The 27,550-nt window shown below is 39.0% G+C and overlaps 1 protein-coding gene across 35 annotated transcripts in view; it reads right to left on the minus strand.

Moving 5' to 3' along the window:
- Window positions 1-27,550, minus strand: part of MAP4 (microtubule associated protein 4) — a 198,103-nt gene that overhangs the window by 123,986 nt on the left and 46,567 nt on the right. For 34 of the 35 annotated variants that reach the window (XM_045492755.1, XM_045492767.1, XM_045492763.1 and 31 more), the window contains one exon: window positions 6,195-6,436. In XM_045492755.1, the coding sequence (XP_045348711.1) occupies window positions 6,195-6,436 (242 nt within the window). Of the gene's footprint in view, window positions 1-6,194; window positions 6,437-14,510; window positions 14,621-27,550 lie in introns of those variants that run through there. The other variant, XM_045492746.1, reaches the window with a different exon arrangement.

Below are 27,550 nucleotides of genomic sequence, written 5' to 3' on the forward strand. Positions count from 1 at the left end.
ACTCCAGGCTCTGAGCTGTCAGCACAGAGCCCGACGCAGGGCTCAAACTCACAAACTGTGATATCATGACCTGAGCCGAAGTCGGACACTTAACTGACTGAGCCACCCAGAAGCCCCAGAAATTTTTTTTTAAGAGAGAGAGAGAGAGAGAGAGAGAGAGAGAGATTTTATCTATTTGCAAATCAATGTGATATACCACATTAATAAAAGAAAGGATTAGAACTGTGATCCTTTCGATAAATACAGAAAAAGTATTTGACAAAGTACAGCATCCTTTCTTGATAAAAACCCTCAAGAAAGTAGAGACAGAAGGAACATACCTCAACATTCTAAAGGCCATATATAGGAAAGGCCCAGAGCTAATATCATCTTCAATGGGGAAAAACTGAGAGCTTTCCCCCTAAGGTCAAGAACATGACAGGGATGTCCACTCTCACCACTGCTCTTCAACACAGTATTGCAAGTCCTGGCCTCAGAAATCAGACAACAAAAAGAAATAAAAAGCATCCAAATTGGCAAAGAAGTCAAACTTCCACTCTTCACAGATAACATGGCACTACATGGGAAACCTGAAAGACTCCACCAAAAAAATGATATGTGAATTCAGCAAAGTCGAAGTTATAAAACCAACATAGAAATCAGCTGCATTTCTATATATCAATAATGAAGCAGCAGAAAAAGAAATCAAGGAAGAGACCCCATTTACAATTGCCCCCAAACCCTTAAGATTCCTAGGATAAATCTAACCAAAGAGATAAAAGATCTGTATGCTGAAAACTATACAAAGCTTATGAAAGAAATTAAAGAAGACACAAAGAAATGGAAAAACATTCCATGCTCATGGATTGGTAGAACAAAAATACTGTTAAAACGTCTATACTACCCAAAGCAATCTACATATTCAATGCAATCTCTACCAAAATAATAACCGCATTCTTCACAGAGCTAAAACAAACAATCCTAAAATTTGTATGGAACCAGAAAAGACCCCGAATAGCCAAAGTAATGTTGAAAAAGAAAACCAAAGCTGGAAGCATCACAATTCCAGACTTCAAGCTGTATTACAAAGCTGTAATCATCAAGACAGTATGGTACTGGCACAAACACAGACACTTAGATCACTGAAACAGAATAGAGAACCCAGAAATGGACCCACAAATGTATGGCCAACTAATCTTTGACAAACCAGGAAAGAGTATCCAATGGAAAAAAGACAGTCTCTTCAGTAAATGGTGATGGGAAAACTGGACAGTGACAAATGTTATTACACCATACACAAAAACAAATTCAAAATAGATGAAAGACCTAAATGTGAGACAGGAAACCATCAAAATCCTAGAGGAGAAAAAAGCAAGCAACCTCTTTAACCTCAGCCACAGCAACTTCTTACTTGACATGTCTCCAGAGGCAAGGGAAATAAAAAGAAAAATCAACTATTGGAACCTCATCAAGATAAAAATCTTCTGCACAGAGAAGGAAATAATCAACAAAACTAAAAGGCAACCAACAGAACAGGAGAAGATACTTGCAAATGACATACTGGATAGCGGGTTAATATCCAAAATCTATAAAGAATTTACCAAACCTAACACCCAAAAAAACCAAATAATCCAGTGAAGAAATGGGCAGAAGACATGTATAGACAGACACCTTTCCAAAGAAGACAAGGCTAACAGACACATGAAAAAATCCTCAAGAGGGGCGCCTAGGTGGCTCAGTCGGTTAATCGTCCAACTTCGGCTCAGGTCATGATCTCACAATTCATGGATTCAAGCCCCACATTGGGCTCTGTAGCGACAGCTCAGAGCCTGAAGCCTGCTTTGGATTCTCTGTCTTCCTCTGTCTCTCTGCCCCTCCCCTGCTCCCACTCTGTCTCTCTCTAAAATAAATAAACATTGGGGCACCTGGGTGGCTCAGTTGGTTAAACGTCCGACTTCAGCTCAGGTCATGATCTCAAGGTCCGTGAGTTCGAGCCCTGCATCGGGCTCTGTGCTGACAGCTCAGAGCCTGAAGCCTGTTTCAGATTCTGTGTCTCCCTCTCTCTCTGACCCTCCCCCGTTCATGCTCTGTCTCTCTGTCTCAAACATAAATAAACATTAAAAAAATTTTTTTTAAGGGCGCCTGGGTGGCGCAGTCGGTTAAGCGTCCGGCTTCAGCCAGGTCACGATCTCGCGGTCCGTGAGTTCGAGCCCCGCGTCGGGCTCTGGGCTGATGGCTCAGAGCCTGGAGCCTGTTTCCGATTCTGTGTCTCCCTCTCTCTCTGCCCCTCCCCCGTTCATGCTCTGTCTCTCTCTGTCCCAAAAATGAATAAACGTTGAAAAAAAAAATTAAAAAAAAAAAAATTTTTTTTAATAAAATAAATGAACATTAAAAAAATTTTTTAATAGTAAAAAAACAAAAAAAGAAAAGAAAAAATGCTCAATATCACTCATCAGAGAATACAAATCAAAACCACAATGAGATACCACCTCACACCTGTCAGAATGACTAAAATTAACAACTCAGACAACAACAGATGTTGGCAAGGATCCAGAGAAAGGGGAACCCTTCTGCACTGCTGCTGGATATGCAAACTGGTGCAGTCACTCTGGAAAACAGTAGGGAGGTTCCTCAAAAAATTAAAAAATAGAATTACCCTACAACTCAGCAATTACACTACTAGGTATTTATCAAAACGATACAAAAATTTGATTTGGGGGCACCTGGGTGGCTCAGTTGGTTAAACGTCTAACTCTTGATTTAAGCTCAGGTCATGATCTCAGTTTGTGGGTTCCAGCCCCGCATCAACTTCTGTGCTGGCAGTATGGAACCCGCTTGGGATTTTCTGTCTCCCTCTCTCTCTGCCCCTCCCTCACTCGTGCTCTCACTCAAAAATAAATAAACTTTAAAAAAATTCTGATTTGAATAGGCACATGCACCCCAATTTTACTGCAGTGCTATCAACCATAGCCAAATTATGGAAAAAGTCCAAATGTCCACTGAGTGCTGAGTGGAGATCCATAGATTGAAAGATAGATAAGATAGATGATAGATAGATAGATAGATAGATAGATAGATAGATAGATAGATATGGTAATCAAAAAGAATGAAATCTTGCCATTTGCAACAAAGTGGATAGAACTAGAGTGTATTCACTAGTCAGAGAAAGACAAATATATGATTTTACTCATATGTGGAATTAAACAAAACAGATGAACATAGGGAAGGGAAGGAAAAATAAAATAAAACCAGAGACTGGTAAACCATGAGAGATGCTTACATACAGAGAACAAACTGAGGGTTGCTGCTGGAGGGGAGGTGGGTGGGGGGATGGGTTAAATGTGTGATGGGCATTAAGGAGGGCACTTGTTGGGATGAGCACTGGGTGTTATATATTAAGTGATGAATCACAGGGTTTCTCCTCCTGAAACTGATACTACACTGTATGTTAACTAACACATTTAAATAAAATTTTTAAAAAATAAATTTAAAAAATTAAAAAAAAAAAGAAAGAGAGAGAGAAAGAGAGAGAACACAGGGAAGAGGAGCAGAGGGAGAGAACCTCAACCAGGCTCCATGCTCAGCACAGAGCAGAGTCCGATGCAGGGCTTGATCCCATGACCCTGGGATCATGACCTGAGCAGATATCAAGAGTTGGACACTCAAATGACTGCGCCAGGCAGGTACCCTGAAAATATTTTGAAATGAATAAAAATTAAAAACAGAACACACCAGAGGCACCTGGATGGTTCAGTTGGTTAAGCGTCTGACTTCGACTCAAGTCATGATCTCATGGTTAAGTGAGTTCAAGCCCCGTGTCGGGCTCTGCACTGACAGCTCTGAGCTTGGAGCCTGCTTTGGATTCTGTGTCTCCCTCTCTCTCCCTGCCCCTGCCCTGCACGCGTTCTCTCTCTCTCTCTCTCTCTCTCTCAAAAATAAATAAACTTAAATAACACACCAAAATCTATGAGGCACATATAAAACCATGATTAGAGGGAAATCTGTAACATTAAAAAGCTTATTTTAAGTGGTTGCCAGAGGTGGAGGTGGAGGTGAGCAAAATGGGTGAAGGTAGATAAAAGGTACAAACTTCTAGTTACAAAATAAGAAAGTCCTGGGAACATAATGTACAGCATGGTAATAACTACAGTTAATAATACTGTACTGTATACTTGAACATTCCTATGAGAGTGGATCTTAAAAGTTCTCATCACAAGGAAAAAAAAATTAATTATGTATGGTGATGAATGTTAATTAGACGTATTGTGGTAGTTATCTCACAATATACACAAATAGTAAATCATTATGTTGTACACCTTAAATATAATATTTTGTGTCAATATGAAAAGAAATGTTTAAAATTAATGATCTAAGCTGCCACCTTAAAAAAACGGAAAATGAGGAGCACCTGGGTTGCTCAGTCGGTTAAGCGTCCGTCCGACTTCAGCTCAGGTCATGATCTCACAGTAGATGAGTTCGAGCCCCACGTCAGGCTCTGTGCTAACAGCTCGGAGCCTGGAGCCTGCTTCAGATTCTGTGTCTCCCTCTCTCTGACCCTCCCCTGCTCATTGCTGTCTCTCTCTCAAAAATAAATAAAAACATTTAAAAAAAAATTAAAAAAAAAACAGGAAATGAGCAAATCAACTCAAAGTAAGCGAAAGGAAGGAAATATTAGAGATATGAGCAGAAATTGAAAATAGAAAAATAGAAAAAAAAATCTACAACACCAAAAGCTACATCTTTAAAAACATTAGTAATTGATAAACCTCTATTCAGACTCAATTAAAAAAAAAAAAAAAAGAGAGAGAGAGAGGACACAAATTACCAATATAATGAATGAAAGGAGGGGTATGACAACAGATCCTACTGAAATTAGGAGAATCAGGTAATAGTACAATTCTATCTCCAACAATCTGACAACTTAGAGGAAATGTACCAATTCCCTGAAAGATACAACCTACCAAAGCTGGCTTGAGAAGAAACAGATAACCTGAACAGTTCTAGATCTCTTAAAGAAATTGAATTCCTAATTAAAAAAAAAAAACAAACAAAACAAAAACCTGACCCAGAAAACTCCAGGTCCAGATGGCTTCACTGACCAAGTCTATCCAACATTAAAGACAAAAACATCAATTCTACATGAACTACTCTAGAAAACAGGAGGGAACATTTCCCAACTCATTTTATGATGCTAGAATGACCTCAATTCTAAAATCAGAAAAAGGCATCACAAAAAAACTACAGACCAATATCCCACATGAACAAAAATGCAAAACTCCTCAACCAAAGGGTACCTGGGTGGCTCAGTTGGTTAAACGTGCGACCCTTGATTTGGGCTCATGTCATGATCTCACAGTTCAGTTCATGAGATCAAGCCACACGTCAGGTTCCATGCTAACAACACGAAGCCTGCTTGGGATTCTCCCTCTCCCTCTCCCTGCCTCTCGCTCTCAAAAAACAAAAACAAACTAACAAAAAAAATCTCAACCAGATAGTAGCAAATCTGATCCAGCAATATATAAAAGCAGCAAACCTCGTTTTAAAAGATTTAATCCATGGTTTAATCCTTACCTGGCATTACACCCAAAGACAAGTGGTATTTGATTCCATTCTAAATTTAGTCTTGATGTAAATACAGAATTTTGTTTATCTGACTTTTTACAAAGCTACTTTCAAAGTCAAGGCACAGCAGACCATTTAATTCAGGAAAGTAGGCGGATTATACAGTAGCTGAGACCTTACAGAAGAAACCTTTGGGTTAAGAGTAATCTACAGTTGGGGCGCCTGGGTGGCTCAGTCGGTTAAGCATCTGACTTCGGCTCAGGTCATGATCTCGTGGTCTGCAAGGTCGAGCCCCGCGTCGGGCTCTGTGCTGACAGCTCAGAGCCTGGAGCCTGTTTCGGATTCTGTGTCTCCCTCTCTCTCTTACCCTCCCCTGTTCATGCTGTCTCTCCCTGTCTCAAAAATAAAATAAACGTTAAAAAAAAAAATTTTTTTTTTAAATGAGAAAAAGTAATCAACAGTCTCATGAACACACACTCAACTAAAAGGTAACGAACCTACGTCTTTGGTTTCTAATGAAAGAAATTTAGATAAGGAGAAAAGTGACTAGCCTATACTAAAAAAGTCAGCTCAGTTTCCTCAAGGTTTCTAAGATTATGACCTACAGCGTCATCCCTAATCTGCTTTCTGAGCAGCTTGGTTTAATTACTTACCTTCAACCTGGCTAGTATCTGAGCATGGTTTCTTCTTCGACTCCGAATTGCCAGTTTTCTCATCAACATCCAGTAGAGGAATATAGTCTGTTTTTCCAACAGTTTCTCCCACAACATCATCAAAGGCCTCTGCCTCCAGTGTGGCAATGAAGTCCCGTTTTATCTCTTCCTCAATTTCTGGAGGTGGGTCTGTTAATGCATCTGCAAGACTGAGGTCAGCCATTCTGCACCACTGCAACTGCCTGGTAAAGGAGGGAAAAATGTTTCATCAGATGAGCACTGTGCAAAGGAAAAAACATCCCTAGAAACTCTTCTCAGTTGTTCTAAACAAAAAAAAGAATTAAAATCCAAAATGTTAGAGCTAAAAGAGACTCCCTCATTTGACAGATTAGAAAATTAAAGCTCAGTTAACCAACAGTCTTACCCAAAGTAAACACCCTCTTTTCACATAGCTGGGAGGTAAATAGAGCCAAGTGCCATTTTGTCCTTTTCATTAATAAGAAAAAATAAAGTGTAAAAAAACAAACAAACAAAAAAAACACCAATGTATCCAAAGTTTAAATCAGGTCTTTTGATTTCAAGTCTCATAAACTTTTTAATTATTCTATATATCTTCATTTCCAAATCATGTCCCAGAATAATTCTTAAATGAATATACAAAAGGAGGTCAGATTACATTATATTCCCATGAAAAAAGGTTACATTATTATCAGGCAAAAGAAGTCACCTCTCCTGACTAAAGACTGTGAGTATGGGCCCTATCTTGTTGAGGTCAAATACTGTTTCTTCATGAATCTCTTGTAGCTAGGCTAGCTCCATCCACCAAAACCATGCCTAGCCCTGCTGGCATAAAAATACAGACCTGTCCCCTGATTAGTTAGGGGCGCAGTCCCTCTTTGTGGCCATGTACATCATCACCTTTACAGAACATCAGGCTCTCAATTTTTAAACGTAACCTGACGTTAAGAAGTATAACCTACTAAAGGCAAAATTGTTAGGTGAAGAGCTGAAAAAATACAAATGGTGTAGTAAAAGTGCCAAAGGGCCTGCAAATAAATGGAGTTCCTAGTACATACACAGCACAGTGGGAAATTAAAAAAAAAAAAATGTGCAGGGTACTATCTGTCCTTCAAAAAGTCTAACTTTGGGGTGCCTGGGTGGCTCAATTGGTTAAGTGTTGGACTTCAGCTCAGGTCATGATCTCACGGTTTGTGAATTCAAGCCCCACGTCAATTCAAGCCCCACATCAGGCTCTGTGCTGACATATCGGAGCCTGGAGCCTGCTTTGGATTCTATGTCTCCTTCTCTCTCTGCCCTCCCCCCAACTCTGTTTTCTTTCTTTCTCTTTCTCTCTCTCTCAAAAATAAATAAACATTTAAAAAAAAAAGTCTAACTTAACAGACTCTCCAACAGACTCATGAAGATAAATGAACATATGAGCTTTTGTGACAAGGTAAAGGTAAATCAAATAGAAATAATAGCTATTGCTTCTGTCTGCCCAGAAATCTATTCTTCCTTATCTTCCCCCATATACACCAATGGCCACCCTAGTGGTGTTGGGCACATGACCAGGCAGAGGATGGTTGTAAAAGGAATGTTTCATGACTACATGCTGGATGGAAGATTCACCAAGTGGCAGCTGTTCAGTTGCCCTGGTTGTCTTCTTTCTTAAGTCTGAGTGATCAACCTTCCAATTTTTTTTTTCATCTAATTTAGTCAGTCTATCACTTGCAACCAAAGAATCTCAACTAATATATATATATATAGTCTTTCCTCAACCCAAATTTTAAAAGGCCAAATTTTACTATGATTTAAGCCACTTTTTTTTCCCCGTTTATTCATTTTTGAGAGACAAGAGAAAGACAGATAGTGAGTGGGGTAGAGGCAGAGAGAGAGGGAGACACAGAATCCAAAGCAGGCTCCAGGCGCTGAGCTGTCAGGACAAAGCCTGATGCGGGGCTCAAACTCACAAACTGTGAGATCATGACCTGAGCCGAAGTTGGACACTTAACTGACTGAGCCACCCAGGCACCCCGATTTAAGCCACTGTTAAAGACTCTCTTTTAAAACTGTCTGTCCTCCACTGTCTTCCTCTCTCCAACTAAATTTACTAAGGAAAAAGAAATACCCACCAAAAGTACAGTCATTCTATCTTCATCTTTGTGTTCTACACACAAGTTCCTATCATAGTCATCAGTAGGGAGTAGCGCCCATATAACCCATTTACAACACAGGAACATGGATGGGCAGTCCTACTCTCTATGCCACCCAGCTACTTTACATGTAAAGTATTATTGTCACTCCAGATGCCACCAGGAAAAATGCAGAAAAATGACTCATTAAAGAACTTTTAAAAAGCCTGACAAATTTAATGTCAATAAATTCCATAAAAAGTAAATGTTTTTCCCTTTTCTATGATGACTATTATTACCAGTTAGCATTTGAAACCTATTATGAACCAAAAATAATAAAGGATGTCTGTAATTAAACAGTTTCACGGTCAAACAGCACTTGAAAGGACATCTGTACCATCCTTAACAATAGCTTTGTTTCCGTAATACACACATATGATACCTTTTTCATATAATCCACTCAAACTTCCTAACTCAGGACACAGGTAAAAATAGAGACAAAATCAACAGTATCTTTTAAATGTCATTTATCTGAGTGCATATTCTCAAAGGGCAGCTCTTTATCCACTGTAATGTTCCCCTGTTCACCCCCACCCTCAACCTCCCAAACTACTACCTGGGCTGACATGCGGTTCATGGAATACGAAGAGCAGCTTAAATTCAGCCTAAGAAGGTAAAACTGAAAGAAAATGAGACAGCTGGAAAGCAGGAAGGTCATTTGGCTCTGAGTGTATCTAGCCAACCACCCAAGCATCTGTATCTCAACACAGTTTAGCTATTCCTTTCTTGTCACTACATATAAATAGAAGTGTGATTTAAACACACACACACACACACACACACACACACACACCCCTACTTATGGAAAATGATCCTGTAAAGGCAATACCGGTGTTGTGTTGGAAGTGAAAGTACTGGTTTTATCCAGAAAGCCCAGTGTTCATTAAATTAAAGAGACTGCCCAATTTTATCGTTATTCTATTCTAAAAAATATACAAGTATAATAAATTCTGTAAGTGTTCCACAGGTTTGCTAAACTGGTTCTACAAGTATTTCAGAATTGATTTTAATGAATTCATGAAAGAACTTCATCCCACACTTACAGAATCGTTTAAGGTCACTTAATACTCAGTTATGCCTTAAAATGGTTAGTTATGTAATTTATGGACAAAAGGATATGACACAATGTTATTCTCAAATATGGGTATTCAGGAAGTTCCAAAAATGAACTCTTGTGAATGAGAACTATGTCCTTAAAAGAAATTATCTCTCCTTGAATATTTATACTATTCCTTTCCTATTTGTACAAAGTTTGAATTTAAAAGGATTTGTTACTGGGGGCAAGAAAAGAAAGCTGGATACAGAAGTTTCTAAGCTTCACGGAAGCACTAGTTTAATCTATAGCTTTCAGTGAGTCACCTTACAGGGCTGAGTTCCCTAATCTGTAAAATGAGAGTGGTATGTTAAATGATTCCTGAGGTTGATTATTCCAGAAGCTGTTAATAATTTAAAATCTTTTTATTTTTTTTTAATGTTTATTTTAGAGAGAGAGAGACACACAGACAGACAGACAGAGCATGGGTGGGGGGAGGGGTGGAGAGAGAGGGAGACACAGAATCCAAAGCAGGCTCCAGGCTCTGAGCTGTCGGCACAAAGCCTGATGCGGGGCTCGAACCCACAGTCTGCAAGATCATGACCTAAGCCAAAGTCAGACACTTAACCGACTGGGCTACCTAGGCGCCCCAAGGTGCTAATAATTTAGATTCATCACTTAAGTTAGAAATAAACAAACAAATTGCATATAGACCCTCAATGTGCATGTGTGACTTTTATATACCAAGTACTCCCAATTATAACTGGGTTCAGGTTTATTAAAAGGCAAAAGTTGGGGCGCCTGGGTGGCGCAGTCGGTTAAGCGTCCGACTTCAGCCAGGTCACGATCTCGCGGTCCATGAGTTCGAGCCCCGCATCGGGCTCTGGGCTGATGGCTCAGAGCCTGGAGCCTGTTTCCGATTCTGTGTCTCCCTCTCTCTCTGCCCCTCCCCCGTTCATGCTCTGTCTCTCTCTGTCCCAAAAATAAATAAACGTTGAAAAAAAAAAATTTTTTTTTAAATAAATAAATAAATAAAAATAAAAGGCAAAAGTTTTTTGGCAAAGGAAGAGACTAAAAACAAACTCATCACTGCACAGGGCCCTACTTGAGCAAATCTGACTGGAGCTTAAGAAACTCCACCCAGTTCTGGCTAACATCAAAGGAGACTTACACAACTCTGCCAGAAAATAAGCCCCATATTATTTAACCAGGCACCAAGACAACACACAGTTTTCAAGCATAGTGCTTTGGACATCTGATCTTTCATTCTGACTACATGCCTGAAGTGAAACTGAAGTGAGAAGAGTTTTGAAAATAGGTGAACAAAGATAAGAAGAAATGACATGACAAGATGATGAAGCAAAGAAAAGAATTTTGGTCTCTTGACTACACTCTTACTATTAATAGCTATGTGCTCATAAAAAGTATATAAGAAGATATGATGAGGTCACAAAGCACCCGCTTCTGTTACATGGGTTTTTTTTTTTTTTAATTTATTTATTTTGAAAGAGAGAGAGAGAGAGAGCACGTACAAGTTGGGGGAGGGGTAGAGAGATAGAGAGAGAGAATTCCAAGCAGGCTCCGTGCTGACACAGCACAGAGCCGGACACAGGGCTTGAACCCATTAACTATGAGATCATGACCTGAGCCAAAATCCAGAGTCAGACGCTTAACTGAGCCACCCAGGTGCCCCTTGTATGGTTTACTTTAGATTACAAATTCTGGAGTTAGCTCCTAAACTGAAATATATTCTAGGTCTATACAGATTAGTGTTCATATCTAACTTAAATACACAGAAGTATGGCCAACTTTTTAAGCTCTCAAAATTCCTCTTGAAAATTTCAGGTCAGTCTTACCTATAGTTAGTCACTCCAGACCTGTGCTCATTCTGTCTGATGAGAAATTAGCAATCCAGTTTGCAAATGGTTTGTTACTGCCTTTGTCCTCCTGTGTCCCCCACCCCCTCCCCACCCCAGACATACCCTGTCTCCCAAAGGTGCTGCTTGGGAGGTAAAGTGGAGGAAGAAAACTCATGAAAAAGAACAGAAGCCTAATTCCCACCAACATACTGAAACACTTTTCACAACCACTGTCATGATTTCACTTCATTCTGTCACATTAGCCAAATCTGTACCAAGATTCTTCTGCAGTAGCCAGCATTCTCTTTTTAAAAAGTGTAGAATCCTATTTCACAATTTCAAAAGGGTAAGGGAACACGCACCCCAGAAGGTCTATAATTCCACCTTAGTGTGAATAGTGTAAATTTGGTTCTTATGAAGTAGCTTTCCTCTTTTTTTAAATTTTTTTAATGTTTATTTATTCTTGAGAGAGAGAGAGAGAGAGAGAGAGAGAGAGAGAGCGAGAGAGCAAGGGAAGGGCAGAGAGAGAGGGAGACACATAATCTGAAGCAGGCTCCAGGGTCTGAGCCTGACGCGGGCTCGAACTCACAAACGGCGAGATCATGACCTCAGCCGATGTCAGACGCTTAGACTGAGCCACCCAGGTACCCCTCCTATTTTTTTTTTTTTTTAAGTTTACTTATTTATTTTGATAGAGACAGAGACAGAGCAGGCAGAGGAGGAGCAGAGAGAGAGGGAGAGAGAATCCCAAGGAGGCTCCGCACTGCCAGCTGCAGAGATCCACATGGGGCTTGAACTCACGAACCGTGAGATCACGACCTGAGTCAAAACTAAGAGTCGGATACTTACCTGACTGAACCATCCAGGAGCCCCTGAAGTAATTTCCTCTTAATCCCAGAGATCAATTCCATGGAAAATGAGTTTTTGGTTTCAGTGTGAAAAGGGAGAATAATAATTTAGCAACACAGAATATTTCAGGGAAGAAAATAGGTCTGTATAAGGTATCAAAGTAGGGAAAGGGTATGTGGGCCCCAAGGCCCTAGGAGGTAAAAGAAAGAGAGGTAATACAATGTCAAAGGCAAGCCTGACATCTTTTAAAATATTACCTCCTGTCAGTTTTAGAAGAAAGGAAGAAACTTTCTTCAGTCACCTGGACTAGTTGGGAAACAAAATTATCATTTATAACATTGTTTACCTTTTTTTTAAACATTTTTTAATGTTTTTTTATTTATTATCAAGAGATGGAGAGAGAGCATGAGTAGGGGAGGGGCAGAGAGAGGGGGAGACACAGAATCCGAAGCAGGCTCCAGGCTCTGAGCTGTCAGCACAGAGCCTGACGTGGGGCTCAAACTCACAAACTGCGAGATCATGGCCTGAGCCGAAGTCAGACACTTAACCAACTGAGCCACCCAGGCGCCCCTACCTTTTAAAATTTTTTAAGTAATTTCTACACCCAACTTGGGGCTTGAACTCACAATCTCGACATTACAGTCATATGGTCCACCAACTGAATGAATCAAAAGTCATATGCTCCAGCCAGGCACCCCTAACATTGTTTATCTAAAGGAAATGCTTCTGAGTTCCAAATAACCAACTTAATAAATGAACGTTTATTTATTTTTTTTTTTTTAATTTTTTTTTTCAACGTTTATTTATTTTTGGGACAGAGAGAGACAGAGCATGAACGGGGGAGGGGCAGAGAGAGAGGGAGACACAGAATCGGAAACAGGCTCCAGGCTCTGAGCCATCAGCCCAGAGCCTGACACGGGGCTCGAACTCCCGGACTGCGAGATCGTGACCTGGCTGAAGTCGGACACTTAACCGACTGCGCCACCCAGGCGCCCCAATAAATGAACATTTAATAATAATTCTTGGGATGCCTTGGTGGCTCAGTCAGTTAAGCATCTGACTTCAGCTCAGGTCATGATCTTGCAGTTCATGAGTTCAAGCCCCGTGTTGGGCTCTGTGCTGACAGCTCAGAGCCTGGAGCCTGCTTTGGATTCTGTGTCTCCCTCTCTCTCTGCCCCTCCACTGCTCATGTTTCTGTCTCTCTCCCTCTCTCAAAAATAAACATTAAATTAAAAATAATAATAATAATAATAATAGCTCTTGAAGGCAGAAGACCGCTCATAATGCTCACTTAAATTTTCTCCATGATTGATATTGTCAGTTTTGGGGGGGAGTGGCGGTAGAGGGGTGAATTATGGACAAGACATACAACTAAAAAGACATGTGGACTAATATTTTATTCTATACTTTTTTAAATTTTTTTGGCAAGACTGATTTAAATGACAGAGAATTCTGAGGCCAAAACTAAGCTGCTATCCCAGGACATTAGTGAGAGTGCTGTGACCAAAATGCAATGCTTGTTCCTCAGATTTGGAAGAAACCCAGTGTCCCAGCCAGTTCCAGAGACCATTTATAACCTGACATGGCTAGTGGTATAGCATGTACCATAAAGATTTCATATTCAACATGAGATTTTTTGAGTTTGTCTAGCAAGCTTTCAGTTACTACATCGGGACTTTACTTCTCAGATTGGTTTTAATGAAGTTTTCAGAGGCCTATTACATATCAAGCTGAACCTTATTTGTCTGATGTCTGTGTTCTGCTTGTAATTAACTAGAAAAGTAGTTTGATTTATACTTTCAATCAAAATGGTATTTCATTCAGAGTAAAACCAACGACCTGTATGGGAATCAGCTACCATCTTACACAGCTCATAGACACATGGGATCCCCAAAGCTAACCTGAATTTCTCCTGCTCCTCCCCAGATCCAGACTGGCAAATGGCAACACACAACTCAGCCACAACTTGACTATCCTAGCAATAAACTCCAACCCCCCTGTTGAATATATTAAGTTTCTACCCCCAGGTACCTCCCTAAACACTTCAAGGACAACAGCTGTACTATTATGAACTGATGGTATTTGCAGCCTCCGCAGGGTTCTGTTCAGAACCACCATTTGTCCTGTTCATCATAGGATTAGCGACAGGAGAAAGCCCTTGATTACTAGAATAGCAGAAGCTATTGCCCAGTGACATTCCTATATGAAAGAGCACATGGATTTTACTTCCATGCAGTCCCAAAAATCAAAGAGCTCCTTTTCCCACTGCTTTTTTAGGGAGCCCTAACCTCTAAATATAAAAACACTGCATACATATGCACACACATATTCAAATACATAAAACCTTGCAGCACAAGGCTGAAAGCCCAGCTTGCTTACTTACGGGAACTATCCAGGCAGCTTGTGCTCAGTCCTGACCAAATGCATTTTGAACCTCTCAACAGGCACCTGTCTGCCACATTTATGTCCAAGTGAGTTTAAACCTATTTCCCCAAGAAGAATAATCTACACTAGATACCTCCCACTGTGAGCCATGTGATACAGACAGCATGATGTGTGCTGAAGTCTGGTTATGTGCGCCAAAACAAGAGACGACAATGACACAGCACTTACATTTCTGCTATAACCATCCTTCAGAGTGACTCTTCAGTTTTATCTCAATTAAAAACAAAAAAAGTGAATCTTAGGATGATTCTCAATTACCTGATCCTTCCAAATGTGGAAAAAAAAATAGTATTTTTTAAAACGTTACTCTCCATCCCACTTATTCCTCCTCAGTCTAAGACCAAAAACTATTCAGAGTTTGCCTACACCTATCCAAAAATTATTTCTAAACATTTAAGACCTCTAAAGGCTTTTATAAAAACACCAGGTCAAATAATCCAGGATCCAATTCCCTCATTTTAACAACTGACAAAAAAAGAACCAGAGAAAACAAGTCACTTGTAAATGAAGCTGGACTGAGGATCAGACTAAGGCGAGAGTCAGCAAACACCAGAAGCACAAGAAGCGTATGACATAATGGACAAAATATTGGAATTTTATGGGTTCTGCTTTTATCTGACACAATGACATCACTATCCTTCAAAATCTTTTTTTTTTTTTTTTTTTTTTTTTTTTTTTTGCTGTACCTTTTCTTCTTAAAGTATGAAAGCAAAATTAGGAAGAGTCCTAAACATCAGGAAAAAAAAAAATCTCAGCTGACTTAAAAGGACCCCAATCCCTATTAAGAAAAAAAAAGCCCCCATACTCCTTAGTGTAACATCAAGGTCACGTAATCCTACAGGGCCCAGCCCTATGACCTACCACAACCGACAGCAGTTTTCCATGTAGGGTCTCCCTATATTTTAGTCCCACGGGACCAGCTGCCATTTTTATAGGCATATCATTGACATTATCACCAATACCCTTGCTCATCTTGCTCTTCATACTTCAAAGTCTTGAAATCAAGGTCCACATCAACTATCACCTTTCCTGTTTCTTTTTCAAATCTGTTCTCCCAGTGCCATTGAGAACTAACACATCATCTGTACTTCTATTGTAACAGTACAGTCTGATTTGTACTGATTTATATACTAGTGGCTCCTATAATTGCTAGATCCCAAAGAGGAAGGACCATGTCTAAGCAATGTATATACCCTCCCCTAGCAGATTACTTTACATAGAAGATGGGCCAAAACAACAAAAAACAACAAAACAAAGGGGCTAGCTAAACAGAATTCTACAATGGTATGATTGACCTAAGTTAATATTTTAAAAATTTTTAAATATTTTTATTAATTTTTGAGAGAGAGAGAAAGAGCACTAGCGGGAGAGGGCCAGAAAGGAGACAGAGGATCTGCAGCAGGCTCCGCACAGTGAGCACAGAGTCTGACGCTGGGCTTGAACTCACGAACTGTGAGATCATGACCTGAGCCAAAACTAAAAGTCAGCCGCTTAACTGAATGAGCCACCCAGGTGCCCCTAAAACGGTATGATTGAAGTTAATAAAAAGCATGTCTAATTTGAAATTACTCAGGTGTTGGGGCTCCTGGGTGGCTCAGTCAATTAAGCCTCTGACTTCACCCCGGTCATGATCTCACAGTTCATGAGTTCAAGCCCCGCACTGGGCTCTCTGCTGTCAGTGCAGAGCATGCTTGGGATTCTCTCTCCCCACTCCCTATCCCTCCCTGCCCACCCTCTCTCTCTCTCTCTCTCTCTCTCTCTCTCTCTCTCTCTCTCTCTCTCAAATTAAAAAAAAAAAAAAAATCAGGTGTCAAAACTACAAAAACTCTTCAGAACTGAAAAAAAGAATAAATACACTCAAGGTTGAAGGCTTATCATTAATTAAGAATATTCACCTAATTTCTTCCACTTTCCAAGCATAGCTTATGCCAGAGCAATCATGTCTGCAATCATGGAAAGAAAGCCAACAAGGAGTAACTATACGAGCCAGCTCTCTATGCTGGTCATCTTATCATTATTAGGCAGGGCAATAAAAATAGCCCTCTGCTTTTAGAAAAGCACAACAACATGATGCAATATGTCAGAAACAAATAGCATTTTGCTGAAGAGATAAGCTACTGCCATCATGTTAACATCATTGTATAAATATTAAAAATTTTCTAATTTTTAAAAAGTTGAATCTCCATAGTATCAGCTCACACATCTCTGTGTAGCAGTAGTAAATATACCATGTAATTTCAAGATTACTTAGTTTTGGGGAAATTGGGTGAAAGCAAAAAGTATTCACATTTGATCAGCTCTTAGCTTTTGAGAACTATTTAAGAAAAACCTCTCCATCAAGCCAAGTGAAGTTTCTCTCCTAAGTTCAGAGCCACAATATGCCAAATTTTATTATCTAAGATGTCAGTGAAAGTGAAGTAAAATCAAAGGCTGAACTAAGAGGAGATGGGGATTTGTGCTGATAATTCCATAATTATTTATTATAAACACACAATGTGTGTCTCCTCCAGAGTCCCACTGGGCTGAGTTCCTAAGGGTTCCCTGCTGGCTCAGTCAGAAGCGCACACAACTCTCAACCACAGGGTTGTGATTTCAAGTTCCACCTTGGGCAGAGGGCTCATTTTTTAAAAAGGGAAAATACACGGGTTTAACAGAACTTAAAAAAATAAAACGCACGGTGGACTCTGAGTTCCTAGATAGTAAGGACAACATCTTTTTCACCTTTTATCCTGGGCATCTAATACAATAAAGTGACACCTGGTAGGATCTCAAATGTATATTCATTCTGCTGAATGTGCTCTATTCCGTATCATGACACAGCCTTCTCTTGCCAGGGCTGACATCTGCCCAGCTGGAGGGAGTCTCCTGGCTCTTCCATTGTCGGTCCTCGGCACAGAATCAGAATTGGGGTGCATTGGCCCAGCTCTTCTGAGCAGGAAAGAAGAAGGCATAAACTATAGGAATACTCAGCAGGCATTTTGTAGAAAGACCTTAGTGGTAGTAAGTGCCTTGCCTTTAACATAAAAGTGCCTTATAAATGCTTTCAAATGGGGGGGGGGAGTACTAAAAAAAAAAGTCTAGAAGTAAAAACAATTTTAAGTGAAAACTGAACAAGGTGAAAAGTCAAAGGAATCTTTCAAACTATTATCAACTTTTAGCATTTTCCCTGAAATGGAAGTAAAGATCAGAGTTAAAAGTAAAATGCCACTGAATCAGAATCATTCAGAAACAGAGCTGGGCAATTTCAGTTTTTAAGCGATGATTCTGAAGGGCACCCACAATTGAGAGCTACTAATCAACAATCCACGTACTACATTAAAGACAGAATTTGTAAAACTTAACACTAGAAAGAGATCATTCTCCGTTGTTGGGAAGGTAGGTGCTTTAGATTATGTTTATTAGAAGTAAAGTCTGACAGGGATTCTTATACAAGTTAATATTGAGGGAGTGCCTTCAGGAGAAACCTGTAAGGGAGAGAAAGGAAGCAAAATTCTGGTTTCAGCTGAAGTCTAGCCTATGCCTCCTGACTGGGAAGCTATGAAACACAATTGCACCAGTCAGTCCCACCATGAGGTAAGGGAGCCACGTTTTTGTAACCTTCATCAGGCAGTCACTGGCTAAGAACCATGTGAAGAGGAGGGACATAACTTCCTAGGCATCTCTGGGGGAGGTGGCTCCTATATGGTATAGCCCTTGCTAACGCTCACAACAGCTGGGGATTGGGCCGTACGTGTGTGAGAGACAGACTCTAAGCAAAAGGCCATTAGTAGAAATTAAATGACAAGTTTAATTCACTAAGATTTACCAATATTAAATATTAAGCTTGTATGTACCTACCAACATAGCTATTTAAAAAACAGGTGCGCCTGGGTGGCTCAGTCAGTTGAGTGCCCAACTTCAGCTCAGGTGATGATCTCATGGTTCGTGGGTTTGAGCCCTACATTGGGCTTTGCATTGACAGCTTAGAGCCTGGAGCCTGCTTTGGATTCTGTGTCTCCCTCTCTCTCTGCCCCTCCCCCATTAACACCGTGTGTGTGTGTGTGTGTGTGTGTGTGTGTGTGTGTGTGTGTGTCAAAAATATTTTAAAAATTTTTAAAAATAAAAGACATAAAACTTCACCCAAAGAAAACAAAAATACCAATTCAAAAAGGTATATGCAACCCTATGTTTACTGTAGCATTATTTGCAACAGCCAAGACAGGGAAGCAACGCAAGTGTCCATCAACAGACAAATGGATAAAGAAGATGTGATACACACACACACACACACACACACACACACACACACACAAACACTTTAATATTACTCAGCCATAAAAAAGGATGAGCTCTTGCCATTTGCAACAACATGGATGTACCTAGAGGGTATTATGCTAAGTGAAATAAGTCAGACAAAGACAAATACCATATGATTTCACTTATATGTGGAATCTAAAAAACAAAACAAAAAGCAGAAAAGAGACCTATAAATACAGAGAACAAACTGTTGATTGCCAGAGGGAAGTGGGATGGAGGTAGGTAAAATGGGTGAATGGGAGTGGGTGATACAGGCTTCCAGATAGGAAATGAACAAGTCACAGGAATAAAAGACAAAGCATAGGGAATACAGTCAATGATGTTGTAATAGCACTGTATGGTGACAGAGGGTAACTATACTTGTGAGCACAGTATGACATGAAACTAAGTTGTACGGCCAAAACTAATGTGACACTGTGCATCAACTATACTTTAATAAAAATAAAACAAAAAATAAAAATAACCTTAATGAGGAGAAAGAGAGGAGTCCTCCTTCACAGGGGGATACTGTAATACACCTCTTTCTTTCAGTAACTGACACATCATGTAGACAAAAATCAGTAAGTATATACAAGCTCTGAACAACTCAACCTACAAGTTTCAGCTAATGGACTAGAGAGTACACTGGGAAGACACTTTTCTAGCACACATGGAACAGTTCATTTTTTTTAATAAATGTGGGGGCGCCTGGGTGGCGCAGTCGGTTAAGCGTCTGACTTCAGCCAGGTCACGATCTCGCGGTCCGTGAGTTCAAGCCCCGCGTCAGGCTCTGGGCTGATGGCTCGGAGCCTGGAGCCTGTTTCTGATTCTGTGTCTCCCTCTCTCTCTGCCCCTCCCCCATTCATGCTCTGTCTCTCTCTGTCCCAAAAATAAATAAAAACGTTGAAAAAAAAATTTTTAAATAAAAAAAATAAATGTGTACTAGGGGCTCCTGGGTGACTTGGTCAGTTAAGCATCCAACTCTTGATTTCTGCTCAGGTCATGATCTCAGGGTCATGAGACTGATCCCAATCCACATTGAGCTTAAGATTCTCTCCCTCTCTCTCCACCCGTCTCCCGCACACACACTCACATGTATTCTCTTTCAAAAAAAAAAAAAAAAGAGAGAAAGAAAATAAATGTATACTAAGACATAAAATGAATCTCAAATCTTAAAAATCATTATTGTAAGAGAACAAACTGATGGTTACCAAAGGGGGGATGGGTGAAAACAGGTGATGGGGATCAAGGAGTGCACTTATGATGAGCATCAGGTGTTGCATGGAAGTGTTGAATCTCTATATAGTACACCTGAAACTAATATTACACTGTATGTTAAATAAAAAGCTTTTAAAAAATCATTATTGGGGCACCTGGGTGGCGCAGTCGGTTAAGCGTCCGACTTCAGCCAGGTCACGATCTCGCGGTCCGTGAGTTCGAGCCCCACGTCAGGCTCTGGGCTGATGGCTCGGAGCCTGGAGCCTGTTTCCGATTCTGTGTCTCCCTCTCTCTCTGCCCCTCCCCCGTTCATGCTCTGTCTCTCTCTGTCCCAAAAATAAATAAACGTTGAAAAAAATAAATAAAAAATCATTATTGTAAAATATACATTTAAGAAACATCATAAATAAGTTAGAAATAAAAACCTGAATTTTTCAAAAATTTGAAAATTTTAAAACTCACTACAAATAATCCATGAGTTAGGGGCGCCTGGGTGGCACAGTCGGTTAAGCGTCCGACTTCAGCCAGGTCACGATCTCGTGAGTTCGAGCCCCGCGTCGGGCTCTGGGCTGATGGCTCAGAGCCTGGAGCCTGTTTCTGATTCTGTGTCTCCCTCTCTCTCTGCCCTTCCCCCGTTCATGCTCTGTCTCTCTCTGTCCCAAAAAATAAATAAATAAATAAATAAATAAATAAATAAATAAATAAATAAAAACGTTGAAAAAAAATTTAAAAAAAATAATCCATGAGTTAAAATCATAATAGACATGAAAAAATACTCAGAAATGAATAATAACAAAAATATTACATTCCAAAGTTTGTGGAATATACTTAAAAAGAGAATCTGAGGAAGTCTCCAGCCTTAAGTGCTTGTAATAGAAAAGAAGGATATAAATAAATTAGTTAAAATCCATCTTAAGAGTTAGGTAAAAATAAATTTGAAGAAAACCAAAAGAAGGAAATAAAATCCTAAATGAGAATAAGGCACAAAGAAAGAAAAGAGAAGATCAATAAAGCAAAAGTTCTCTCTGAGGAGTAACAAAGTTAACAAACCTTTGGTAAGACTGACCCAAACAGCAGAGAAGGCATAAGTGAACAATTTTAGGAAGGACAAATTGTAACGCTACAAATGCAGCAGAGGAAAAAAGAGATTTTAAACAACTATGCCAACAAATATGAAAATCAGATGAAAAAGACCATTCTAGGGCACCTGGCTCGTTCAGTTGGAAGAACATGGGACTCTTGATGTTGGGGTCGTGACTTCAAAGCCCCACGTTGGGTGTAGAGATTACTAAAAAAAAATAAACTTAAAAAAAAAAAAAAAACAATTCCTGAAAGAGCATACAATAACTGAATCAAAATACAATAATAAATTAAAAATCTAAATAGTCCCAAATCAGTTAAATTGAAACAGTATTTTTAAGTCTCCCAAACACACACACACACACACACACACACACACACACACACACACCCCAAAGATTTTATAGGAGTTCTACTGAGTATTCAAGGTGAAGATAACTCGAACACAAACTTTAGAAAATAGAAGAATTCTCAGGGCGCCTGGGTGGCTCAGTCATTTGAACATACAACTTCGACTCAGGTCATGATCTCACGTTTGTGAGTTTGAGTTCGGCATCAGGCTCTCTGCTGTCAGCGAAGAACCCCGCTTCGTATCTTCTGTCCCCCTTTCTCTGCCCCTCCCTGTTGCACTCTCTCAAAAACAAATAAGCCTTTGGGGCACCTGGGTGGCTCAGTTGGTTAAGTGTCCGACTTCAGCTCAGGTCATGATCTCGCGGTCCTTGAGTTCGGTCCTTGAGTTGAAGCCCTGCGTCAGGCTCTGTGCTGACAGCTCAGAGCCTGGAGCCTGCTTCAGATTCTGTGTCTCCCTCTCTCTCTGCCCCTCCCCGTTCATGCTCTGTCTCTCTCTGTCTCAAAAATAAATAAACGTTAAAAAAAATTAAAAATAAATAAACCTTCAAAAGAAGAAGAAGAATTCTCACCAAATCATTTTATGAGGCTAACAGAAGTAATCTGTAGCGATTAGAGGCCCATATTCCAACCTGACTGCCAGAGGTTCAAAGTTGGGTTCTACCACTTAGTATCTTTGTGGCCTTGAGCAAGTTTCTTCACCCTTTTGCTTCAGTTTCCCCAAATGTAAACTGGGTGTTTAACAGTATTATCTACTTTCTGTATCTGTTAATATATAAAATAGTTCCTGGAATAGTGTGTGTGTTTTATGTATTTGCTATTGATTATATGATTATTGATAATACACATCTACTACCAAACCCAGACAAGACAATAATGGGAAATTATAAACAAAAATAAACTTACGAACTTAGATCGGGTCAGCAAACATTTTCTGCACAGAGCCAGAGAGTAAACTGTTTAAAATTTGTGGCACCTGTACTCTATCACAAATACAGGCAGTCCTGGCTTTGCATAGTTCTAATACACACAAATTTCAGTGACCATGGTTTAGTTAAGCAACACCAGTCCCCCAACAGCATGGTTCAAGTTTCAGCTCCCATGGTATATTAACTGTGAATAATTGCATAAAGCACAAAATTTGCTGCTAGCTCCTCAGTATACAAATTGGTACGTAAATAACAAGTGTGCGTGGAAATCAGTGACCTATCACATCACTTCTTCAAAGTCTGTTGGTGACTGGTCGCTGAGCATCTGTTATTCAGTTCATGCATAAACAGTGGTGCTACCTCCTCATCTCCCAGTGATAAATTCGTGTGGCATTTTATGAAAATGAGTAACCAAAAGAGAGAACTGGTCAACAAAAATAAATGTGCAGCAAAGAATCAAAAAGTAGTAACGCTGGAAGTGAAATTTACATCAAACGTAAATGTAGTTCTAGAAAAAATAGCTCTCTGTGGGAATGCTGACACTACCACCATTCAAAAGACGTGCTGCCAGAGGAACTCAGTGAAGGTAAGCTCATCTCCATAAATGAGGATAATGGCTTCTTGAAAAAAATAAAAAGGCCTTAGAGGAAGTGCCGCTGGCAAGAAATCTCACATTAGAAGAACTCTTGAAGATACTCTGTGGCAATGAAAGCACAAAAGACAAATGCTGGAAGCTGATCTAAACCTAGAAAGGAGTAGGATGGGGCACAGAAGAGATAGATATCTGGGTCCATATCATAAATTATGATAAGAAGAAGCCCCGACACTGTTCAAACTATTCTTGGTAAGTTTTTTACAAAGAAAAAAACATTTAAATTCTCAACATTTTTAATGTTTTGAATTACAGTGTACTAAACATTAATTTTCCAATTTTTTCATTTCCCTAAGTTTTATATAAGACAAGAGAGCTTTTAAAATTTTTTTGAAGATCACAATCATAATTTTCGCCTTTGATTATTAACTTTGCTTTGCAGTTTCAGCCTGCTCGGCCATTTTTTGCAGTCCCAAATTACTGTGCAAAGTAAAAACTTCCTGGTCTCAACACTGCCATTATAGAGTGAAAGTTTCCATAGACAATACACATGTGAATGAGTGTGTCAAACATTCTTAGCTCATAAATTATACAAAAACAGGCAGTAGGCCGAATTTGACCTGTGAGCCATAATTTGCCGACCCGACTTAAATGAAAAAAATCCTAAAATAAATATTAGCAAATCAAAGCAAGTAATGTATAAAAGATATATCTTGAACTCAGTTGGCTAATAAAATCTTAGAAGATATCTATCAACGTATTCAGTATATCAACGGATTAAGTAAAGAAACTAAAAGCTCATCTCTCAATAGAATCAAGCCTCTGGAAAAAAAGACTCAATAAATTAGGATGGGAGGATCCTGTATCTGACAAAAGGTATTTACAAAACAAACAAAAAACAAAACAAAACCTGCCACAAACATCATTCTCTTGAAATGGGGTAGAAATAAGAACGTCTAATATTGCTGCTGCTAATCAATATTGTACAATGAGACAAGAAAAGAAAAAATTAAGAGCATAAGGATTATGAAGAAAAAATAATAATAACATTGTCATTATTTGTAGGAAACAACTATATAGACAGGAAATAAACTATTATATTTTGTAAATGAATTTAGCAAGGTTGTTCAACTCCAAGCAAATTAAAACCCAACTGTATTTCTACATACTAGCAAAAACAACTGGAAAATATTTTTTATTTAACATTTACAGTGGTTATTTTCTTAAAAATTCCTAGGAACAGCTAGGATCTACTAACACAGAATGGATCCATGAGGAATGATATGTTTTATACTTAGGTACAAAAGAGTGTATATTACGTATCACAGAAAGAAAAAGGGAGAGAGAGTGAACAGAGATTACTGTAAAACAGCAGTCAAAATCAACTGAAAGGCTTTTGCTGACTCTCCAAATTTAACCTGAAGTGGGCAGAAGGCAAAAAGAACTTTGCCTCCTCACTGGAATGTGCTTCTCTATTGGTCTGCAAGTCTGCGTGTGCTGACCTTTAAAAGACAGTATAAGGTTTGTCTGTTCTCCCTTCTACCAGTGGGTTGATAGACTGGACATGGGTGGACAATGACTTGGTGGCTCTGATGTTGGCTATATTCAATATTCTACTGTATTTCTTGTACAGCACTGGAAGATTTTTGCCATAGATGCATTTTTAATCCTTCAAAAATAAGGCATAATGAGGTAAGAGAAGCTTAAAACCACAGTTGAAATTACAAAAGAAAATAACAAGATATAACCATCCTGAGGGGGAAAAAACCTCTCCTAAATACAGCAAGCACCGAAGAGTTCTTAAACAAAATTGCAAAGGCTTCCAAACTATATTTCTTCCAAGAAATTGGGAAGTAAATTCTGAGTAATCAAAGGTACAAAAGGTAACATACAATAGGAGAAAAATTTTGGTGGTAAACACAAAATTAAAGAAAGTACAACCTAACTAGGAGTGTGGCAGAGATGCGCTCAGCGCTCTTAGATCCTGTTTCTTCTTCCTGGGTACTCACATTTCCCACCACCCTTACAGTTACAAGTTGAGACCATAAGACTGGGTTCCAGTCAATGGACTCACAGCTAAAGTAATATGCTTTAACACAAAACATTAATGAGATGCTCCTTGTTGTGCTCTTTGCTCATTTGCTCTTTGCAAATGAATACAAAGGATCCACTGGAAGACTCCAAGACACCAGATAGAAGGAGATGGAATTCTTCAAACATCACAGGAGGCAAGAAATAAACTTTTACTGTGTTAAGCCACTGAAATGCTAGATATGTTAAAGCAGATAGCATTAATTACCCTAACACAAGGATCTTACTATCTAACCTCCACATTTTACAAATAAAGAAAATGATGAACAAAGTGACTTTCTAAAAATTACACTAGTTGCTAGAATAGAATACCATGTCTCCTGACTTTCCATAGGGAACTTTTACCTAGTAAAAGATTTCCATGCTAAATTTAGAATTTAAATTATTATCTGAATATTTGTTAGAAGGCCACAAAAAGGCAGCAAGATAGTTTCTCACATAAAGATGAGGAACCTTAAATTTCTACAAAAATGCTTATGAAAATCTCAGAGGCATCCATCCTAAATATTAAGACTGACACTAACTCTCACATTCTGACTTATATCAATAAATTTGGCTGGAATTATTAAAAACTTTACATCCAACAACAGAGCAATAAATTACATAAAATTTGCTATAATTTGTTACTCTACCACCCTCATTTTGTAAGGAATATCTGAAAAGTATTAAACGGTCTATCTAAGTATATCATGTGAAACTGGTTTTGTGAGTATTTCTATGAAGAGTATTGGGCATTAGGCCTGTGGTCAAATATAAAGCTTCTGATTAGGCCTTTATTAATACAAGAGAAGGAAAAAAAAACAACCCAAGCTTTTAACAATAACTCAAGTCAGATTTAAATTCCTCATTGGGAGATCATCTGGCCTCTATTTACCTCAGCCATAAACTAGATATAAAGCCTTTGACAAATGAGCTCACTTTATTTATAAAAAGACAAGAATTCTCCAGGAAGTCCTTTTGTAAGCCTTCCGTCCTATGATTGGCCTCTGGTCAGGTCAACAAAATGTACTAAATATTTATTAGGCAGAACCAAATAAAATTGTTGATATTTTACTGTTCTTTACCTATAAAAACCGCATTTTCATATAGCTTGATCTAATCCTAAGTGCCACTTGCCGCATTCAAAAAAGTACTAAATTTTTTTGGCATGTATATACACATTTTTTTTTTTAGAAGAAAAACGAGTATGCTGATTTAGGGGTTCCTGAACTGTTGTCATTAGAGCTAAAGAGCAAAATCTATACATCTGAAGAGAAAAACTTTTTAAATTTTATTTATTTATTATGAAAGAGAGAGAGCAAGTGTGAGCAGGGGAGGGGAGAGAGAGGAAAGAGAGAATCTCAAACAGGCTACGCACTGTCAGTGCAGAGCCTGACACATGGCTCAATCCCATGAACTGTGAGATCACGACCTGAGCCAAAATCAAGAGTCAGACACTTAACCGACTGGGACACTCAGGCGCCCCTGAAGAGAGAAACTTTTTACATATTCTCTTTTCCTGACTACTTGCAGCTATGTGCTATTTACAAAGACACTACACAAATTCAGTTAATTAAAATATTAGATCAGAATACTAACTCAAATATTTTGGCCAAAACTGCTGCAGTTGCTGTGTAAACATAAATCCTACCTATCATTCTGTCAGTTTAGACTTCTGCTTAAAGATTTAGGATTAAGTGCCTTGGGCTCACAGAGTATTTACATTACATGTAAATAGCCATTCCCATGAAAGACTAAATCATGAATGCTCGTATTACATCCCATTCAAACACAATTTTCTCTAAAAACTTTTCCCATCCATACAAAACAGAAATTTAGACTAGACCTCATGATAGAGGTCTGTTTTTTACTAAATCCCTTATAACAACACACTCTTCCAAAGACAGTGCTAAGAACCAAATCAACATACTTTTTACAAAATCACTGCACCAGACCTAAGTATGTCAAATGAATTATCATTAACTTGTATTCCCAAGAGTGTATGAAAAATGAAGGTGATATATGGAAGTGCTGAATTACTATACAGTACACTTGAAACTAATATCACACTGTATATTAACTAATTGGAATTTTTAAAAAATTAAAACAAGCATAAAAATTTATTTCCTTTGCCTTTAATATTTTACTAGAAGAATCGTAATCTTCCAAACAAAACCACCTTCTGGATAAAAAACAGTCTGAAGTCAAAGGAAGAGATAACCATCTTCTCTCTAAATTCCTAACTGTAGTTTTTCAAATTTCAGTTTTGTTGTTAGAGTACACGGTATAAGTCATCCCGCAATCTTATGCAGTTGATTTTAAGCAATGAAACTAGACACATCATTACTCTCATACACAATGGCCATCGACTGATTAGCTTAAACTAAAAATAAGGAAACAGGGGCGACTGGGTGGCTCCATCAGTTAAGTGTCCAACTTCAGCTCAGGTCATGATCTCACAGTTCG

The sequence above is a fragment of the Leopardus geoffroyi genome, chromosome A2 (assembly GCF_018350155.1).
Source record: "Leopardus geoffroyi isolate Oge1 chromosome A2, O.geoffroyi_Oge1_pat1.0, whole genome shotgun sequence".
In the NCBI taxonomy this organism is placed as follows: domain Eukaryota; kingdom Metazoa; phylum Chordata; class Mammalia; order Carnivora; family Felidae; genus Leopardus; species Leopardus geoffroyi.